The sequence below is a fragment of the Neovison vison genome, chromosome 4, assembly GCF_020171115.1.
Source record: "Neovison vison isolate M4711 chromosome 4, ASM_NN_V1, whole genome shotgun sequence".
NCBI lineage: Eukaryota > Metazoa > Chordata > Mammalia > Carnivora > Mustelidae > Neogale > Neogale vison.
Window position 1 is genome coordinate 15,702,731 of NC_058094.1, and position 22,578 is coordinate 15,725,308.

Genomic DNA, 22,578 nt, shown 5'->3' on the forward strand with positions numbered 1-22,578 from the left:
ATTTATTGACAGGCAGAGATCACAAGTAGGCAGGGAAGCAAGGCAGAGAGAGAACGAAACAGGCTCCCTGCTGAGCAGAGAGCCTGTTGTGGGGCTCAATCCCAGGACTCTGGGATCATGACCTGAGCCAAAGCCAGAGACTTTAACCCACTGAGCCACCCAGACGCCCCAAGGATATTTTTCTTAACTAGGTAACCATCACTTGGTTTGAAAGTATGTTTGAATCTTGGCATATCTCCACTTACTCAAAAACAAAAATCTTGTCACTCGGGCCTGAAGCAAAGGCAATGAAATATGACATAAACTCAGCCACTTAACTGGCAGAAAGTAATAAACTATAGAGTAAGTCCAGGAAAAATACTTGTAATCCAACCTAGGCAGTGTTAAGAGACCTTAGAGACAAGGGAACCCCCCCCCCCAAAGAAACAGGAAACATAGTGGACCTGTCTGGTGAGAGCAGGAGTCTTGCTGGAGACAGCTGCCACCAGAGAAGCTGTAGGAGGCCAAGAGGAAGTGGAAGAAGTGCCAGGTCTTCTCTTCCCCAGGGGCCCAGTCTCCCACTACTGTTCTCTCAACTGTTGGCTAGACACTAGTTGAAAAGAAAATTTGGGAAACTCAGCCTGCAGGGATTGGCCCACCTGTGATTCAGAGCAAAGCATGAGATATTTTCAGTAGGTTTGAGCACAGGTAGGCCTAGGATTGGCTCACTTTCTAACATTTATGCCTCTTGATTCTTTTTCTCATTTTGTTGTGTTGATGAGGACCTAAAGCACAATATTGAAGAGTGCTAGGGATATCAGCTTTCCATGCTTATTCCTGGTTTTAGGATTATTTCTAATGTTCTAATCTTGAATGGGATGCTTATACTTGCTTATAATTTCTCTATTAAATTTTTTAAATCAAATCTTTTAAAGTATATGCTAATACATATGTATATATATAAATTTATTCTATTCATGTAGTGAATTTAGGGTAGGGAAATCTTACGCTAACAGATTTGGTAACAGTGAATCAGCCTTCCATTGTTTGGAAAAATGTTACTTCATCATGGTGTATCATTTTCAATGAAGTGCCATGTTAGATTTGTTTCTTTAAAAAAACATTATTTGAGGGAGAACGAGCAGAGCAAGCAAGAGAGAATACAAGTGAAGGGGAGGCAGAGGGAGAGGGAGAAGCAGGCTCCCCACTGAACAGGCAGCCCAGTGGGATGTAGAGGGCTTGATCCCAGGACCTGGGGACCATGGCCTGAGCTGAAGGCAGAGACTTAACTGAGCCTTCCAGGCATCATTTGTCTTGGAAAAATACTTTGTAATCATGACAAGAGTTAATACTTACAGTCAATCAATTAAGGCAAAGAAAGGAAAGAAAGGGAGGGAAGGGAGAGAGTGAGGAAAGAGAGAAAGAGAGAGGGAGGGAGGGAGGAAAGAAAATCTGGTTCAGGAATCTAGGATTGTTTGACTAGAATGCATCCCCCCCCCCCAAAGATCTAGTTACCTTAAAACAAACAAGAGCACATTTGATTTTCCGGTGACGCCTCTACTCGCCCTGTTGGCCTGATTTGGCATGTCAGGACTGGACTTGTGCCATTCTCAATTCAAGGAAAAGCTTTGCCCTCCTTTCTTCAGTTATCCCTTCTTTCAGATCCAGATTAACCACCATCTGTTTTTGTAATTCTACTTCTTGGCCATGGCAGTCACTGATTCATAACTGTCAACTTTCCTTTCTTCATTTTATACTTTTTTGGTACAAACTGAGCAATTCCTTTTTCATCAGTGTTTTTGTTTGTAACACATTATATCAAAACCCTCAGGGGCACCTGGGTGGCTCAGATTATGATCCCGGAGTCCTGGGATCCAACCCCATGCTTGCTGGGAAGCCTGCTTCTCCCTCTTCCACTCCCCCTGCTTGTGTTCCTGCTCTCCCTGGCTCTCTCTCTGTCAATAAATAAATAAATAAATAAAATGTAAAACAAACAAACAAACAACCCTCAAGAGTTACTTGCTCACCATTCCTCCAGTCCATAAACTTTTTTTATTTATTTGTTTATTTATTTGACAGACAGACAGAGATCACAAGTAGGCAGAGAGGCAGGCAGAGAGAGAGGAGGAAGCAAGCTACCTGCTGAGCAGAGATCCTGATGTGGGGCTCAATCCTAGGACTCTGGGTTCATGACCTGAGCTGAATTCAGGCAGAGGCTTTAACCCACTGAGCCACCCAGGCGCCCCCCATAACTTTTTAATGCCAATCATTTAATTATTCTGCATCCCCTTAGTGCTTATGTAATCTTTTGCAAATTCTAGCTGGAATTTGGAACTGTGTTTTCATTTTCCTTTTCTTCTTGAATACTCTCATAAAGCCATAGAGTACAGACATCAGTGCAATTCAGTGTAGTCAGTGTGTGTTAAGTGTCTACTTTGTGCTTGGTGTTGGGAGTAAAGCACTGAACAGAGCAGACATAGTACCTGTCACTTGGGGGTTCAGTTTCATGGAGAAGACAGCAGCATACAGGCAATTAAGGATGTGATATGTGTCCAAAAAAAGAGCAAGTACATATTGCACTGGAGGGTGAGAAGATCTAAATGAACCTAGGGGTCAAGGAAGCCCTCCCAGCAGAAGTTATGTTTAAGCTGAGGTTGGAAGAATTAGTAACCTGTGGTAATGGCAATGACCACAACTTACATCTCTTTCCCCCGTCCCACAGTGGCTGTTCCTTGATCTCTGCAGCTGACAATGCAAGTTCTTCCCTGAATTGTTGATGGCAGTAGGACAGAAAAGATGAGAATTCTAGTCTTCTGAGCAGTATCACTTGGTATCCTCAGAAGCTTTCAATGTGCTTTTTCCTCAACATCAATTTTACAAACAAAAAAGATACTCATCCATTTGCCAAAGCTGAATTTACCTTCGTCTCCTAAATTTGGGATGCACTTTGTTCTCTGAGTCAGATGACAGGAGGTATTGAACTAAGTAGCCAGCCCCTTTCCCAATCAATTTTCCTATTAGTACTTCCAGGCTTTGGGCATCACGATTGCTTCCCTAGATCTTAGAGCAGCTTCTAGCGCCATCTACTGGAATTGTTCTTGGAGCCTCACAAGGAAAAGTCCAAGTAGTTCTTAAAATGATCCTAACTCAAGGAAGGGAAAGAGAGGTTAAATAAAGGGCGGGGGTGGGGGGGCGGACAAGATGCCTTAAAAGAGGCTTCCATGATTTAGATATACTGACTCCGAATTACATGTTTACCCCCCCCAACCCCTCCAAAAAATGTTTTCACTGGGGTAATTTAAAATTATTTCATGGGGGTCATTTAAACTGATAAACAGTTCTGGAAAGAGATTAAGTAACAGGCCTTTAAAAACTTTTGTGTCCTCTGACTCAATAATCTCACTGCTAGGAATTCATTCTAAGGAAATAGAGATGTACACTAAGAGTTGAATACCAACAAAAAACAAAATAACTGATCGATCACAACCACAATATCAAAACAGAACAAAAACCACCAAAAAGCCTTGTTGACAATAACATTATTTTTAATAGCAAACAACTAGAAACAATATCAACATCTAACATCAGAACAACTGAGTTGTTATGGTACATCATTCGGTATATTAAAAACCTCATAATCATTTAAAACAAGGAAACTGGCAATGACAACAGATTAGAGAAAAAAATCAAGATACAATACTCTATAAAGACATACACAAACATACCACATGATCCAATTTTTTAAAATACTTATTCAGATACACACTTAGAAAAAGGGCTATTGGGAAAGATTCCAGAACTTTCATGGTGAGTGATCTCTGGAAAAAAGTGATCATGGGCCATTTTTATTTTGGTCTTCATACTTTTATGTATTTCCTACTTTATACTTTTCTGTATATTTTACAATTAGCAATAAGTATTACTTTAATGTTTCAAAAGTAAGCTTATTATATTAAGGGGAAAAAGCTTTCACCTGTGTTGGTCAGTCTAATCAACTAGAATTTTCTTTACTCTGTTAATCCATATGATGTAACATGGCTCAAAATTAATCATGACCCTTTTTCAACCAAAGGGTCCACTTCATCCCTTACTGTGTCAAGTCCTAGAACATATACTGATTTTACCAGTCATGCAATGTTAGATCAGAAATCTCACTGTCTTAGCCCTCTCAAGCTACCTCTGCTTGCAAGAGACTCCATGCCCTTGAAGTCAGGACTCCCAAGCATCAGGTTTCCACCTGGAGCTTTATAACCAAGAGTCTGGACCATCCTTAGCCTTGACTTCATTCCTGCTTCACTGGGAGGGAAGAAGGGAGAGAGAAGAAAAGGGAACAGAATAAAGGGTAGGAAAAGCCCAGGTTTGGGTTTGAATATGGACGGACAAGGCAGAAAAGATTAGGGCCAAAGAGAAGTAAAAGAGAACAAAAGTGAAATAAAAGAGACGGGGAATTAAAGGAAAGGTCCTTTTTAAACAGAAAACGCAGTCGTTGCCTAAACATGTGCCATAAAATAATAATGATGTGCTACATTACTAGGCTACACACTCAGCTTGCTACCTCCTCCTAGCCATGCCCCTTCATGTTCATGGGGGAAATAGTAACAAAAGGATTGCACCATTCTAGTGGCCCCAGGGGACGCCCACATCTCTGGGGCTACCTTCAGAGATGATCCAAAGACCCATGGTTGTCAAGAGGCATTTTATAATGGTCTATCAGCTAACACTGAGTGATTACTAGATCCTAGCAATGCTAAACCCATTACGTGATTATCTCACTGATCCTCACAACAAGCCTGTGAGCTAAATGTTATTAATATCTTTATTTTAGAAACCTAGAAATAATCAACCCAAGAAATGATTAAACATTTCTGTGTAGAGAATCTATCCTTGGCAAAATTATGCACAGATGAGTGCAGATAGGGAAGGAAAATACTGGTTTTTTAACACCTATAACGTGCCAGACACCTTACCTCATTCACGGCTAACCAAATCTTACAAGGTAGGTATAGAGTACAAAGTGATGGAAACCAAATCTTACAAGGTAGGTATAGAGTACAAAGTGATGGAAACATGAAATTGAAACAGATTTTTAACCTATCCTGGACATTCTGAATCAAAAGCCCAGGGTCTTACTTCCAGAGGATTCCGAACAATTGGGACATTGAAGAGTCCTCTAGGGTCAGTGTGAGGATAGACCCAGCCTCTTAGGGAAGTCACTTTCACTTCCAAGCTAGCCAGCCTCTATGGGCTGGGTGATAATGGCATTAGAGGGACCCAGGGGGATCCCAAGACTGGACAGCTTATTCCAGTAAACTTCACCATTGGCAAAGGCCCTTCATCCAAAGCCAATAAACACTTCACATGCCAGGCTTTGTGTGAGGCATCAGAATCACAAAAGTGAAATCCATTCTCTGCATTCAAGGAGTTGACAGTCTAATGGGAAGGCACATCCTGGAAAAACATACTCTTGGGCATGAGCATAAACACATAAGCTCAGTCACGGTTGACGGCCACTATGTGTGAAGCGCTGTGTCACACTTCACCAAGCTTGTGTTTTCACAGAGCAAACCTAACCCATTTTAATATATAGTTATTTCTAGCTCCTTGGGATTATCGAATTATTTGAAGATGAAGATTTGAAGATGGAGGGTTTAACACAAGTTATATAGTTCAAGAGCTGTCAAGAAGGTAGACATCCAAAAAGCTGCACATTTTCCAACTAGTCTATCCTTATATCTGCCCCTCCCAAGGTCATTCGAACATCTGCTAAACACATATTGGGCATCAGGTAAATTTCTGTTGAATGAATGATCATACTGTTTGAAAGGAATTACATAAACTCAAATACAAAATCAAGAAGCAATGACAGTTTTGTCACTACCCTGATTTCAGAAAGTGAGACTGGCCAAGATGAACACATTGGACTAACGGATGACAGGCAACAGTCACAAAACATATTCCACTACCTCCACCATCAATGAGGAAATTTGTACAGCACTAAAGAGAAGGCTCATTTGGTAGCTCCACCTTGGATGACCTGGAATGATGGGAGCAAACCCTCACCTCGGGTACTATGATGAGAGACTCACTGTTTGCATGCCTTCTGGTAGACTGTACAGCAGCTAGGGAGTAAATTCCCCCACTACATTTGTGGGTATATGCATTGACATGGATTTCCTCATTCCATTGTAGGGGAAAAAATACAAGCCCCTTCTTTGAGTAGAATATAAGAGTCTCTCTCTCTATATATGGAACAGATCACTTAAATAAGAATGCTTTATTGGGGCGCCTTGGTGGCTCAGTTGGTTAAACAGCTGCCTTTAACTCAGGTCATGATGCCAGGGGCCTGGGATCAAGCCCCCAAACAAGCTCCCCGCTCAGCGGAAGTATGCTTCTCCCTCTACCCCTCCCCCAGCTCGTACTCCCTCTCCCTTTCTCTCTCTCTCTCAAATAAATAAAGGCCAAAATTCAGTTGCAAGGCAGGCACTGTTGCGGGGGGTGGTGTAGCACCAATCACGTTTTGCGTGACAAGTACAAAAAAAGAAAGAATGCTTTATACATTCTTTGTGCTGGCAAGAAAAATAAAGAATACAGAATGTTTACTTCTCGGGAGGCTAAAAAAAACCTGTTTGCTGATTAATGAAATTGAGGTAAAAGCATCAAATATGATTAGATTTACTATTAAGTCCTCCTCATAAGTGACACATCTCTCTTCTGTTTTCCTAGTTTTCAATCTAAAGAGACAATGATTCTTGCTAAATTGTTTTACTCATGGAGCCCATCCTAACCCATCTAAAATGGGATCATCTATGAATCTGTAGACATCAAGGTTTGTGAAACCGGTTTTATGCAATCGTGGGCAGTCATAAAACAGAGTAGGTGATGCTATTAGGTCAGAAACTGTACCTGTTGTTAATCTCCTCAGATGGGGAATTAGCTAAAATTGAACTTGCGATTTTGTTCTTTCCTGCCTTAAACTGAATCCTTTGTTTCAACAACAAAAACATTCAATAAGCTGAATCAAATAAAAGGGTTTTCAAAAGTTCGCAAACTTGAAACACTATATATAGTCTTGTGCTTTTACAAAACCGTATTCCTCAGGGTTCCTGAGGTTGGTCATAAAGAATTCTCACGTAGGATATAAGCTGGGGTTGCGTTGCTTCATCTGCAAATGTGGGGAGGACAGTTTCCAATTTATTTCCACCAATAATAACGGATTGCCATGTATTTAGACCTTGTTATATTGTAAGTGCTAGCTGCTTTGCAAACATGTATTTAATCCTGACAGAAACCCAGTGAGGCAGCCATGATCTCTGCTTTACACATGAGGGGGCCGGTCCAGAGTGGTTCCTGCCACACACAACGTGACTGATGATGGGGCACAACCCCAACAGCCCCTGCCTTGCAACTGAATTTCGGCCTCAATAGCAAATGCCCAAATTTAATTATCCAACATTAATCAAACTCTTGGTTGCCTGTGGTAAAAAAATACCATAAACACTTGTCCCCAGATATTACAGTCGAAGACCATTTGAACGATCCTACCGAACATACAAAGGCAAAAAGATGGTTAGGTGAGGGTTACATAAAAGCCAATGACACCCTATTATGTTCTCCCCTTTCTTGAGAGCAGAAAATCACCCCAAATATTTTGTAAGTCTTTTGTTAACTTTTGGTTTATTTTTCAATCTTATAACAATATGAAACAGCTTAATTGCCTAACCAGTAGCAGGCAATGATGAAGTACATGAAGGAAGAAATATTCCCCATGCACTTCGGTTACCTACCAGCTACAGCCCTTTGTAGCAGCTCTAACTGGCCCTTTCTGGCTCTACATTCCTAATTTGTATGTCTACATGGTCTTCTGAAAATATATTTTGAATCCAAAAATGAGACCAGAAATCCTGAGCAATTCAGGAGTCTTGACCTTCCTGCACATCTACTCCCTGAACTGGCAGGAAAAAATCAGGACTAGGAGTATATGAAATAACTTAATACTTTACAAAGCATCCTTCCCATTGGCCAGACAAACAGGGAAGATCCACATACCTTGTAAGTCAGTCAGGAGCCAAAAATTCCTGTTAAGACTGTAACTAAGGGGTCTCCATCCCCAATGGCCAACTGTCCCTGCAGACTGGCTCAGACTCGGGGTTGTTAAAAAAAAGAAAAAGAACCCAGGATCTGATCTGTCTAGGAGCTGTGTAATGAGAAAACTGAGGGGAAAAGACTATTGGTCAGAATTTTTTAAACAGAATTCCAGAATTCTACCTCTTAATCTGGCTTTGGCCAAGACAATGGGATCATATCAACAGATTACCAACATGGCTGAACTTAAGACATACAAGCATTAGAACGGCAAATCTCTAGACTAAGTGCCTCTATCCCATTTCTACTCTATGTTACAATTCTTCTTGGAGAGCAGACACCACACCTCACAGTACATTTCCTACAGTCTTACAGGAAATTTTTATGAGCCTGCCAAGAATAATAATCTTGAAAGAACTTTATATGATATCCCATATAGCAGTCACCAGTCACGTGTAGCTACTGAGTGCTTGGCAAGTGGTTAAAGCAACTAAGGAACCAGACTTTAAGTTTCATTTCATCTTAATACAAATTTATTTAAATAGCCACATGTGGCTACTGTATTAGACAAAATAGTCCTAAATACTACGGAAGTTAATTTTCAGCTAATAAAAATGCATTTTAAAAACTGAGCTTTTTCTTTCTTAACAGACACCAAAACAGCGAGGAAATCACATTATTTGTTCAAAAAGAATCTTTCTCCGGATAAATCCATGAGGCCAAGAATGACTTATTGCCACCCAGTCAGGAAAAAGGAAATAGGCACATTCAATGGTAGCTCAGCTTCAAGCTCTCAGGTGTTCTTATTTCCAGCATTTCTCTTTCTGTTTGCCTCTGAAGCTATTCCAATCTTACCTTAATCAAAAAAACCATTTCTTCTCCATCGTTGGCAGCATCTCACTGGGCAGAGGTAATGAGCTGGGGATCAGGACCTTCCTATCATCTAACCTGGAAGGTTGACTTTTTCCAGACATAATGGCAGACACACCAAAGAAAACTTTGTAGCCACCCCATCATTGTAATGGCCCAGTAAGAAAAAGAAAAAAAATTAAAAAATAAACAGGCTTTGAAACTCAAGAGGAAGATGGACTTGGGACCGAAAAGGAAGAGAGGAGGGCCATTTCCCCTGGACAGTTTTTCCAAGTCCACCCATGAGGAAACTCTTCAACTTCAGGAGACTCGAAAGACTTTTCTATGTGAATTTTCCGGTGCTGACTGAGGTAGGCACTTCTGCTGAAGCATTTCTCACAGTCAGTGCATTTGTAAGGTTTTTCTCCCACATGAGTCCGCCGGTGCCTGATAAGATTAAAGCTCTGACTGAAGCACTCGCCGCAGTCGGGACACTTATAAGGTCTTTCTCCTGTGTGCGTCCTTTGGTGAATCACCAGGGTAGAACTCTGACTGAAAGTTTTCCAACACTCTGAACACCGGTACGGTTTTTCTCCCGTATGCGTTCTCTGATGTCTAATGAGATGAGAGCTGAGACCAAAACGCTTTCCGCATTCACAACATTTGTACGGTTTCTCCCCTGGCGGGAGTCTGCATTCCTCTGTCACACCGCAGTTCTGACTCAAGCTTTCCTCATATTCAGAGCTTTCATAGGGCTTTTCGCCTGTGTGGGTTTTCCGGTGTGTAATTAGGTTTGAACTCCGACTGAAACTCTTCCCGCATTCTGTACACTGATAGGGTTTTTCTCCCGTATGAATTCTCTGATGCTTTATTAGGGTCGAATTACAACCAAAGTTTTTTCCACACTCAAGACATTTGTAGGGCTTCTCACCTGTGTGTGTTCGCTGGTGGCGAATCAGGCTGGAACTCTGACTAAAACTCTTCCCACAGTCAGGGCACTTATAAGGTTTTTCTCCAGTGTGAATCCTCTGGTGCTCTATTAGGACGTAACTGTGGCTGAAGCATTTCCCACAAACAGGACATTCGTATGGCTTTTCACCGGTATGTGATCTGTGGTGCTGAATCAGGTGGGAGCTGCTACTAAAGCTCTTTCCACACTCAGGACATTTATAGGGTTTCTCTCCTGTGTGAGTCCGCTCATGGATAATGAGATGGGAGGTGTTGCTGAAGCTTTTCCCACATTCACCACACTGGTAGGGCTTCTCTCCCGTGTGCGTCCTCAGATGTTGAATCAGGTGAGAGCTGTTACTGAAGCATTTCCCACACTCGGAGCATTTATAAGGTTTTTCTCCCGAGTGGGTTCTCTGGTGAATTCGCAAATGCGAACTGTTATTGAAGCTTTTCCAACATTCAGGACATTTGTAGGGTTTGTCTCTGAAGGTTGAATTCTGCTGGACAGAGCCACTGCAGTGTTCCCCTGGGTCCCAACTCCAGCGATTGGGTTTTTCATCTTTTCCTGTAGAATTTCCCTGATTCTCTGACTTGCCACCATTCTCATAGGAATCATTACACCAGATCTCATCTCCTTGGGACCATGTCAATGGAATTTCTTTTGTATCCTCATGCTTACAGTTTTGCAGGCCATTTCTTTTAGACCACTTTGAGGCTCTCTCTTTCTCTGCCTTGGAGTTATTGTGTTGAGCAGTTTCCAAATTATTCTTACTTTCATGTCCTGTAAGAATAAACAAATGTTCTAAATACATTCCCTAATCTCTGCCGGGGGAAGGAAATTCTGAATTGCAGTGGAAGGGAGGGAATAACAGAGTAAAACCTCATAAATTCTTTTATATTAAAAAAAAAAGTTTAAAACTGGTTTTATTTTTTTATACTCTAAGTGGTCAGGAGAAGCAAATGAATTTTTTGTGCTTGATAACAACACTAATGAAGTACTTGAACAACTGTCAGCAATTACCAAGGAGGGGCATACTGATCTAAAAACTTCATTAAACTTTATTCTAGAAGACCTAAAAGAAAAAAGGGGATCTGAGTAGGGGAGAAACTGAATAGGACACATTCTAAAGGGAAAACTTGATGATACTTTAGTTAAAATCTGAGAAAATACAGAAATAACAATGATACCTATTATTTATTAAAAACAATAGCTTGGCATGTAGTATCTTGTTAATCCTAAAAAATATGAGACAGATATTCATTTTTCTTAAGGATGAAAAAACGGAGGTTGTAAAAGTTAACATGGTTTGTAGGCAACTGAGCAGGAATCAAAGTTTGTCCGATGCAAATGCTCTGTTCTTTCCACATAGTCTATAGCACGCCATGGCACATCTTACATTGAATTTCCAATGGATTCAGATCAACTTCTTGATCTCACCTGTAAAAGGGCTTTTCAAATTCTCCCTCTCCTTGAAGCCACTAGAGTCCGAGACCAACAGTTTTTGTTCTTGCTCCATCAGTGGCCACACCAGGGTAGGGATCAGAAATGCTGTGGAAGGAAACAGGTTATGCTTGCAGGCATCAGCTAAAATGAATTCTTTTTCTTTCCTTCCCAACCAGTGCAACAGAACCACAGTAGGCACCCAGGCTGAAAAAAAGAAACATGGTCTTTTGAAGTCTTTTTTTTTGGGGGGGGGGGGATCTTATCTCAGATGCAAGTGTTTCAAATTAACTTTTTCGAAGGAAATGTCAATTAAAAAATTAAATCTTCACATTAAAGTCTGAGGATCAAGCTTCAAAAACAGAAGAAATACTAATACTCATTGTCCACTCAGAGTTTAGATACAGTTTTAATTGAAAACATGAAGGGGTTTTTTTTTTGCAAACAGTAACAATAGCAGGACTTCAAAAAAAATGGATATGCAGGTCTAAGAAGCTTGTTCAGAAAGAAAAGCTGGCCCTTGACAGAAAGATGAAACATTGGAAGTTCAACTTCAAAATGAAGTTAGAATTTATATCAGGAAAAAAAAAAAAGAGAGAAAGAAAAAATGGGACAAAGCAGGGCCAGAATAATTATAGCCTATAACTCCTAAAGATAAAAAGGAAGGTAATGAGAGAACTCTTCCTTGCCTCTGACTTTCTCACTTTATCATAATCACAATATTCCTTTTAGCCTAAACTTTATCTTCTGGAGTCAACTAGGATTCTTGACCTACTTTAAGGTACTGATCTATCACAGGAAGGCAGGTATATATGGGCTTGCAATTCATTTCAGGATCTAGAGAACAGTATTATTTGGGGAAAACAAGAGCCTAAAACAAGGATGTACAAAGGCACACATGGAAAACAGAACAAAACAAAAAATTGTTTGGGGGAGTAAAAAAAGGTGTAATTTTTACTTTAGCACGGCCTATTATGTGCCAGGAAGTAAGCTAAATACTTTACTCTCATTTAAATTTCATAATGACCCTTGGGGGTCTATAAACAATTACCAGTATGTTATTATAGATGAACAAAAAGGACATTAATACACTTTCCCAAGGTCATGCAACCAGAAAGCAGTAGAGCAGAATTCAGTCCCAAGCCTGTTTGGATACTGACTTTCACTCTTACCTATTACAGTAAACCAGAGGAGGCGGCAGAGCTGGGCATAACCCCAAACTGCAAATGAATCGCAAAGAGCACCTTTATTTTGGAAAACATTAACTGGATTAAAAAAAAAAAAGAAAGAAAAGAAGATCTACATCTGTAGCTGTGATATCAAACGGAGCTGGCATTCCCTAAACCCTCTCAGCAACTACGGATTTGTTACAGGAAAAGGTGACACTAGTCTAAATGACAAAGAGCCCTAGCGTTTGGGCGGAGGGGAGGGGGAGTTCACACCTCTAAAAGGGAGAAAAAAAGAAAATTGTTCCTATGGAGTAATGGGTTTTGCTGTCCGAGTTATCGATTTCCATCAAAGTCTTTACAAACGAAGTAAAAGTCCACGTAACAGAGACCCGTGCAGCACTTTCCCAGCTAAGAAACTATTAACTTTGGTAGCAGGGGCCCTTGAGGAACACTGGCTCAGCAAATGGGTAGCAAACTCAGGCCATAAATGGTATTACAAGGCTGTCCCTTGGATGTCATTCCACAGAGATGAGCTGTTTTCACTGTCCTAGAGCAGAGGTGCTTAGGATGGGGCTGCGCTTTGAATTTAAAAGTCTTCCAAAGAAAATGCACTGCCTGAAGCTCAGAAGAACCGCTGGCAGGGGGCAGGGGCTGGGTGCACTGCGGGGTGAAGATCCAGGAGGCCAGACCGTCTCCAGCCGACAAGCTCCTTTAAGGGACCCGCCTGGCCAGGGAGGCGAGGGAGGCGAGGGCAGCGCGATGGCCGGGGCGGCGGGAGACCCCGGCCCCGGCCCCTCGCAGCCGCGGGATCCCTCTCCTGGCACACTCTGCAGCCTGGGTGGTGCAGTGGCCACTCCTCCAGCCCGCAGCCCTTGGCTCCCTTCCCCCCAGAAGGAACTCACAGTTCCGGGGGCCACACACGAGGCGCCCAGCACCCCAGCAGGCCCAGCTGTCCCGGAGCAAGGAGCCCCCAGCTCCTCCTGACCCCACCAACCCAGGGTCCTAAACTCCCCAGCCCGGAAGACACGGACAGGAAGTCACCCTAGCCCCCGTGCAGGCTATACCTCAGTCTCTCTAGGAAGCAGGGATGGCCAGGTCTCGATGGTCTTAACCCTTACGGTCCCGGACCAAAAGGGACGTGCTGGTGGATTTCCTTCCCTCGAGCTGTCTGTGGTCTGTCCGCTCGATTCTCGCTCCTCACACTAGCCAGGCGCCTTATAAGAGGGGCCCGACTGGAGCGAATACTTTCCCTTGCCACCAGGGCATTGATCGGCTTTATCATCATCAGTACAAGAGAAATGAATCTAGCATTTACTAAGCTCCTGTTGTTTCCGTTGCCACCGCAGTAAACAGGGATGTATATTTAGCTACCTGCGAAACAGCTGAACAGCTGAGGCATCCACCCACGCACAGAACACTTAGTTAACAAGGCGCCCTTACTAATAACACCCGGAGAAGCCCTTAAACTCTGGTCTTTCATCACAGAGAAAATGGAAGGCAATCCCTTGTCTCCCCCATGTCTGCTCCCTAACCACTCTCCGCCCTCCTGTTGCAACAGAGGGTTGGTCTACATTTAAAAGGAGCCCTTTCCTGGTACTTACTTTCCTTCCCACCTTCTTGGAATCCTTACACTAACAACTAACCTCCCAATTCTACCACTTCCATCCCAAAATAGTTCTTGGGCTTTTTCCCCCATCTCTCACAATGTTTCCATTTAATGGCTTCCCACTGACCTTTTAACTCATCCCAGGACCTCTCTCTTATGTCCTCTGTCTGGGCAACCTCATTCACTTCCACATTTTAAAATACCTCCTGTGAGGCGCCTAGGTGGCTCAGTGGGTTAAATCCTCTGCCTTGGGCTTGGGTCATGATCTCAGGATCCTGGGATCAAGCCCCTTGGCCTCTCTACTCAGCAGGGAGCCTGCTTCTCTTCCTGCCTCTCTGCCTGCTTGTGATCTGTCTGCCAAATAAATAAATAAAATCTTTTTAAAAAATTAATAAATAAAAAATAAAATACTTCCTGTGCAGACGACTCACAAATTTTATATCTCCAGCCAAGCTACACTTCTGAGCTCTTCACTCTTATCACCAAGGGTCTACTTGACCTCTCATCCTAGGGATCTCAGTAACACCTCAAAACCAAAATGTGAAAAGTGAGAATCTTCTGACTTTCTTCTCCCATATATGCAAACGAACACAAAATAAACCTGTTCTCCTTCCAATTTTCTCTCCCAACCAACCATCCAAATCTGCAGAAGCCCAGAAGTCCTTTTCCGTACCTACTTTTCCCCTCCCTTCCTGTATACAATCCATAAGCCTCATCTGTCGTCTACTTCACACAGAATCCTCACACCCAGATACTTCTCCCAACCACCTGGGCCTCCCTAAATTCAGACAACTATCACCTTCACCTGAAGGATTTCAATAGCACACTAACAATCCTACAAATGCCCATTGCCCCTTCTCATCCAATCTCCTCAATGAGCCCAGAGTGATCCTTGCCGAAGATAAATTTGAATCTGACACCTTTCCTGATCTAGTCAAAACCCATTATTAATCCTTTAGACTTCAGGTCTAAAGCTTTCCTCACTTCCTCACAAAAGCTTTCCACACCCTTCCTGACAGGGACAAATCCCTGTTATCTGCCCTTCTAGCACCACATTTCTCTGCAAGGCCTATCTTCTGACTGCAACATAATTTTTACTTGCGTGATTGTTATTTTCTTTTGCCTCCCGAAACATATGTCAAGCTCCATGAACGCAGAGTTCATCCCTGGTTTTGCTCACCATTCTGTCTTAGAACCTAGCACGGTGTCTGACTCTAACAAACATTTGTCGAGAGCCTCCTATGCCCCTGTTACTGTATATTGTTAGGTCCTGAGGATATAACAAAATAATGTGGAGGAGACCATCAACGAGCAGCCCAACCACGTCTACTGAATCTATAAACCTATGTCTATTTCTCTCTCTCTCTCTCATGCTGAGGGAGGTCTACTATTTTGATTAAGGTGGTCATGAATGTTCTCTCAGATGAGATATTTTAGCAGAAATCTGAAAGAAGAAAAAGTAAGAACCCTACAGTTATCTATCTAAACAATTAGAACAGAGGAGCAGTAAGAGAAGAGACCTTGAGGTGGGAATGTGTTTGACCTGCTCAAAAAACAGTAAGGGGCAACTTAAGCGAGATGAACAATGGGAGGAAATAAGGCAGAGAAGTCAGGCCCCATAGTCCATTGATGGACGCAGAAATGCGTCACTCAGATTCCCTTTTAAGAAAAGACTCGTTGGGGTGCCTGGATGGTTGAGTCAGTTGAGCGTCTGACTCTTGATTTCAGCTCAGATCATGATCTCAGGGTCCTGAGATTGAGCCCTGTGCTGGGCTCCATGCTGGCTGAGCCTGCTTAAGATTTTCTATTTCCCTCTCCCTCTGCCCTTTCTCTCCACCCCCTCAAATAAATAAATAAATAGATAGATACATACATAAATAAATAAACAAGGCTTGCTGCCCAATGTCTGGGAGTGCTATGAGCACAGAGCTCTCAGCTCTCAGCCCCCCTCAAGGATTATCTCCGTTGCAGAGAACAGCCTCTCCCAAAGTCACAGTCTTCCTGGGCAGCCCGAAACAATGACTGATGGAGGCAGAAGTATAAAAGCCTGGACCTTTGCACCCAAAGCAGACAATTCCCATGAACAACTTCAGCTCCTAAGTTCGCGGTGGGGTGGACAGGAGAAGCTGTGGTCAGCGCCCCCAGGTCATAGGCGAACCTCCCATTCGGCTCAGGCCTGAGTTCTTGCCCTCCCTTCCACATCTGAGACTGGCTTCAGGAATGAATAAATGAGTGAATTTGCTCATCAAATCATCTTATATTGTAGGAGGCTGTGACCGATATCTGACCCCCCCCCCCGCCAAGGTAGCAGGAGAGCTGAACACAGAATCGGGTGTCATTCTTCCATTCCAAGCACGTAGGACACAGTAGGAGCCGATGGCTATTGAATGCTTTCATAAACTCCTCGGATGTAAGGTCGGGAAGGCAGGGGAGGTTTATCCTTGGGTGAAGCTGGGAAAATTCATCAAGTCCTTTTATTCCTTCTTCCATATCCCTTGTTTCTTTTGTTCTTTCATTTGTTTATTCAACCAACATTGAGTGTCACCTGACTTCCCGAGAGGGCCCCGCTGCTCTGGGGTAGGGATCACTCGACCTCGCCCCTGGCTGGCTGACTAAGGGCGCTGGCAGAGGAGCTTGTGCCCTTCCCCAGCCACGGCTGTTTTCAGGCAGCCGTGTCACTGAGAACAACGGTTGCAACTGTCTTACATGGGTTCTTTTGGGGGGGGGGGTTCAGCCTCACATTGCCACTTACCTTACTTACAGTTGTTTAAACCATGAGGACTATATTATTCACCTAAGAAATGTCTAAAGTAGGCACTGGGATAGATTGGGCCACCCCAAAATTCTCCTGCGTCTAAGAGAGGGAGGGGCTTGGTACTTGCTGTAAACTGAATTAAGTCTCTTCAAAATTCTTACGTTGAAGCCCTAACCCTTAGTGTGATGATCTTTGGCCACAGGGCCTTCAGGTGGCAAGTGCGTTTAGTTTAGAGGCGGTCACGAGAGTGGGGCCTCATAATGGGATTATTAGAGCTCTGATAAGAGTAGACTACAAAGGTCTTTCTCTCTCTCCCCCATGCGAGGACACAGTCGGAAGGCAGCCGTCTACAAGCCAGGGACAGAGCTCTCACCAGAAGCCCACCATGCTGGTGCCCTGATCGGACTTCCAGGCTCCAGAACAACGAGAAAGTAAATATCTGTTGTTTAAGCCACCCCAGCCTGTGCCATTTTGTTATGGTTCTCTGTTACTTGAGCAGACCAACGCAGTACTGCGCTGACGATGTGATCATAATGGCTTGTGTGAAATCGTCAGTTGTCATGTTTTATTCTTTGCAGGGATATTTGCATTTCAAAAGAGAAGGTGGTTAGAATGATGGTGTCCCTGTCCCTTGTTGGCAGGGGGGCAAAGCCATGGACATACAGAGATTTGCTACTGCAGCGATCCTTAATCCATGAACCTTTGTGCCTGATTCAACGCCTCCGGGGTGCAGTCAAACAGAGCAGAGACTTGGCTGAGCAACAGAGTATGGACTGGCACAGAGCACCAAAGGCATCAGAAGTCCAAGAGCCATCCATTCCCAACGCAGAGGATTGCTTGGGTTGAAACTGATACTGAGGACATCCTACCATCTTTTTTGAAGGTGGGTGGGTGGCTGTCTCGGAGGCTGGCAGGGGCAAGAAATGTCCAGCTTGATCAGATTCTGTGCTACAGCAAGGCAAGGGATCAACAGAAACAAGCCTACATCGTGCCTCTCTCATAATCACACAGGAGGGCTCTTTCCTTAGTTCTAGTAAATGCTCAGGACTCTAAACTGCGTCAGCAGGGGGCCCCAGAGGCAGCTGTTTGGCAAAATGTACGTGACTGCAGAGTGACTGAATCCTGTGTAAGCTTGGAGTCTTGACACAAACACAAAGTGGTATTTGTACCAATTAGGGTTCACCAGGATAAACCCGGGTGTAAAGGAGGATTACAAGGATTATGGATTCTCTCTAATGTGAACCATTCGGAATTAATTAGCATAGAGGAAGAGAGACTATTGTCCCGAGTGCCAAATAGCACTCTCCAGAATTTCAGAGGTCACTTCTCCTCCTTGGCCACAGAGTTTCTCCAAGGTTAGTTGTCTTCAAATGTCCTCATCATGGCACCCACTCTGCTGTAAGCCAGTCTTCCTCCAGAAAGGAAAAATCAAGGCTAGTCAGACCTCAATCCTGGATAGGGAGAAGAATTCTAGTTCTTGGGGTCAGGTCTAATTCTTGGAGTCTCAGTTCACCTGAGCCATTTACGTGCTTGGGGGATATCATTTGTTACTGAGGGACTGCCAAGAGACAGACTGGGGTAATATTTTGCTGTTGACATTCAAAAATAAGATTTTGCTGCAAGACAACCTGGCATTCTTTGCCAAGCTCTTTATTTAAAGTCCTTTTCACATATGAAGGGTCTGCTTTGAGGCTCAAAGAGTTTTTCCTGTGGGGGTTCCCAAAAGAAGACTTTCTTTTTTTCTTTTTTTTTTTTCCCAAAAAAAAGCCCTTCCTAGGATAAGGAAGCTAGTGCCCCTCCTCCCTCTCCTAGCATCCCTGTCTAGAAATTGTACCCCAGTCACTTATGGCTACCTGACAATCAGTTTTATATTTGTTTCTTTGTTTATTGTCTTTCTCTTTGACTAGCGTGTCGATTCTAGGAGGCAGTGTTTCGTTTATGTAATCACTGCTATATTCTAAGCATCTAAAACAGTGTCTGGTAGTTCAATAAATATTTACTGGACGAATGAATGAGTTTCCTTTTTTCTTCATCTCCCTTCCATATCTAAAGAAGAAGGAGAAGAAGAAATAATTTAATACGAGGGGGTATCTTTAAAACTTTTGAACTCACTCACTGAATTTCCTCTACTTGGAAAGGAAACCCTAAGAACTGGTTTCATAAATTCACATCCTGGAAGACCTAAGGACAGGCCCATCTCTGACCCACTGCTCATTGTTCCGCACTCCCAAGTTTGCTTCCTTCGGATTTCTCTCAGAGTTTGTGGTGTGACAAATGATATTTCTAATGGCCTTGGGCCACTAACTGTTCAGAAAGTGTGTAGAGAAAGTAGAGCCGAAGTCCTGCTGCCTGCCTGTTTCTGGCAAGCAAACCTGGGAATGTGTTACATGGGCAGTGGGGACCCCTTCCCAGTCGTGGGTTTAATGGCACTAGGGCTAGGAGGAGCTGCCCAAAAAACATGCTGTGTCACTGAAGGAAGCCATCCCTTCTTGAGCATCTCTCTAGGAAGTGAGTATGGGTGAGAAGGTGAAGACAGGATTCTACATCAGAAAACAAGTCTAGCGGGAAAGCCAGTGTATTCAGGTCACTAGATTTAGCAGTCGGCCTTGGGACTTTCCTTTTCTACGAAAGAATAAATGTCCAAGCAAACACCAGCCTGAGTGACCAAGAATGCGCATTTTCACAAAGGATTGGGACCATTACGTTCTTTGTTTACCAGGATCCAGAAAGGTCAACCACGTTCTTTTGGGATAAATGACACAGTGACTCTTTATTAGGATGGCAAAGGGAAGGAGAGAGAAGGAAGGCACCAAGAACGCGGTGCTTTACAAGATGACATCTGCACACTGTCAAGTTCAACGAGTCAGCTGTTACCCGTGACAGTCTCTACTCTAAAATGGAGTCTCATTTAGTATTTTGCTATTTCCTTATTATAGAATTAACAGAATTCTAAAGCCAGTTGGGAAATAAGAGGTGTCACCCAACCTTCTTTTGTGGATGAAAAAGTGAGAAGCAGAAACATTAAGTAACTCAGATGGGTTACGTTGCAGCCCAAGTGTGATTTATGTCCTTGCTTCATTTTAGTAGGAAACAAATGTGTATTTTATGAAAGAAAAATATTGCTCTCTGCTTTCAGGAGACTAATTATTGGAGTTATGTAATATTTTAATTAACTTGGAAAGATAATAAGGTCACTGTAGCACCAATGCGACAGACATTTTTTGACACTTATAAATGTTACTGGCTTTAGATAGAAACTTAACCATTGTTGAAATTTCTGTGCTACGAAAGCATTTTGCTAATAAATACATATATTGGGTAAATACAGAGACAAAAATTAAACAATGCAGCTGTTCTCACTATAAACTGAGGAACCTAACAAATATATGCCAGGGAGTTTTTGTGCCCTGTGGTGTCCACTTGCCATGAAATTTTCTAGAATATTTTCAGGTTTATTTATTTTTACTCCTTTTCATGAATGTTATTTATAAAATGTGTGACTACATGTGATTTAATTTTTATATTTTGTATGACTTTTCCATAAATAAATTTTAAAATTAAAAAAAAAGAATAAAATAGAGTCTTTTCATCTGCCTAAAGGACAAGCCTAGTAAGCTGTTAGACAATAGTAGGAAACAATGGACTGCTAATCTAAATTGTCATCATAAAAAGAGTTTTCATGCGCTGAGTGTGCAAAGCTCACCAAGTACTTCCCTACCAGTTTGTCACGTATTCCACACCACATGTCTGTGAAGAGAACAGAACAGGAACCATGCCCATTTTGCAGACAGAAAAACTGAGGATCCAGAAGAGGAAGTGAGTTGCCTAAGCCGGTGCATAGAGCCGGTGGTGGAGCCGGGGTTTTATTTTTATTTTTTTAAAGATTTATTTAGAGAACGAGCATGTGAGTAAATTGGGGGCGTGGAGGGGTTGGAGTAGAAGGAGAGGAAGATAAGCAGAAGACTTGCTAAGTGGGGACCTGATGCAAGGCTAGATCCCAGGACCCCGAAACCATGATGGAGCCAAAATCAAGAGTCAGATGCCCAACAGCTGAGCCACCCACGCGCCCCTGGAGTCGGGTTTCTCACAGCCCTGGTCTTCCAGCCCCCATTCTCAATGTGTCTTTCACTACATTTGGACGCAGCCCTCCATAGTGGGTCACCAAAAGAGTGACCATGAGATTTATCAAACCAGGACACTCTGGAGAGTGAAAGAGGCTCTATGAGTAATTACTCCGAGACAACATCCAGAAGCCAGGACTGTCTCGGGAATATTGGGATGGGATGGACAGTCACCTTAATCACTGGGCAGAAGCAGAGCTTGACAGGACATTGTCCTGCTCCTATTTCTATGGCAGAAGACATTAATCTTCATCTTTTTGGGGGGAAAGCTTGTGACTTTTCAGTCCTGAGCAGCACAGTTCGATAAACAGACCAGGTTGCATCAAGTAATGAGGTGGTAGTTCTCTACGGTGGGCCACCGGGTTTGATCAGTTTGGACCCCAAAGCTCAGGAAATATGGCCAGTATTTGGAAGATGCAATCAAGAATAAAGGAAGGAGGGGTGCCTGGCTGGCTTTGTTGGGGTCATGTGCAACTCTTGATCTTGGGGTTGTGAGTTTGAGCCCCACATTGGGTGTAGAGATTACTTTACAATAAAATCTTAAAAAAAAAAAAAGAGGGGCGCCTGGGTGGCTCAGTCGGTTAAGCGTCTGCCTTCAGCTCAGGTTATGATCCCAGAGTCCTGGGATCGAGCCCTATGTTGGGCTCCCTGCTCAGCGGAGAGCCTGCTTCTCCCTCTCCCACTGCTCCTCCTCCCTGATTGTGCTTTCTCTTGCTTGCTCACTCTCATTCTATTTCAAATAAGTAAATAAAATCTTAAAAAAAAAAAAGAGTAAAGGAAGGAAAGATGAAATGGCTTCTGTTGGAACGGAGAGGAGGAGATTGATGAGAACAGTCAGGAAGGACAACTCGGCAACTCATGATCTGACAGCTGAGCAGCGAGCAGCTCCGGGGTTATCAGTGTCCATGTGTTTCTGCTGGGGGAGGCAGATTCTTTCATGGGGATAAGGCCATGAGGCTTCCTCGAGGGGTGGAGTCTGCCCCATCTGTCTGGCTAGATTATTTGTTTTCCAGTCCCTGTTAAGATCTCAGTGGTCCCCGTGATATCTGTTATGACAAGAGCTTGCTTCTGGATAGAGCTACTCCTGCAAACGTGCCTGATAACAATGAACAGGAATTAATATTTCTAATAATAGCACATTTCCTTTGCCGAATGCATTTATCATTTTGAATGTTTTCCCCCACGGTCTTGAGTTCAAACATGTAAAGTTCTTACATCCGTACCTACCATGTAAGAAGTGCTGTGGTTTTCTATTATTTTATTTCACTGGATTCTCATAAACATCCTACAAACTAGATGAAACAGATATGACAGAAAAGAAAATGAAGCACGCTTTGCCTCGGCTTATTTCCCATTGTTAACCAGCCTGTCTATTTCAACAGCATGACCCTGGGCAGAATTCTTTGAGTCCCACAGAGAACATCGCCCAACCTATGATCTTAAATTCAAGTCTGGACTCCCTCCTGGTGCAGGCCACTGGAATATTTGGTAACACTTGGATATTGGGAACCTTGAAGCGTGTATGCCTGTCCCCAAAAGCTCATCAGCATCTTAAGGCGACAGTGTGGCCAGCTGACGGTGTCTGTGTGTGCTGTGCCCTGTCTCACTCACTCTCATCACCAGCT

At 43.1% G+C, this 22,578-nt stretch overlaps 1 protein-coding gene across 3 annotated transcripts; it reads right to left on the reverse strand.

The window, feature by feature from the left end:
• Nucleotides 1-8,499: 8,499 nt before the first annotated feature.
• ZNF572 (zinc finger protein 572) lies at nucleotides 8,500-13,473 on the reverse strand. 3 transcript variants are annotated; one of them, XM_044244961.1, is made up of 4 exons: nucleotides 13,374-13,473; nucleotides 12,475-12,522; nucleotides 11,300-11,410; nucleotides 8,500-10,642 (listed from the first exon to the last, which is right to left on the reverse strand). In XM_044244961.1, exons 3-4 carry the CDS (start codon nucleotides 11,376-11,378, stop codon nucleotides 9,135-9,137), a joined length of 1,587 nt encoding a protein of 528 aa, XP_044100896.1. In that variant the 5' UTR covers nucleotides 11,379-11,410; nucleotides 12,475-12,522; nucleotides 13,374-13,473; the 3' UTR covers nucleotides 8,500-9,134. The 3 variants fall into 3 exon arrangements, with proteins under 3 accessions (XP_044100896.1, XP_044100894.1, XP_044100895.1); XM_044244959.1 differs by having other exon boundaries at nucleotides 12,475-12,546; XM_044244960.1 differs by lacking the exon at nucleotides 12,475-12,522.
• Between the last annotated feature and the right edge of the window lie 9,105 nt (nucleotides 13,474-22,578).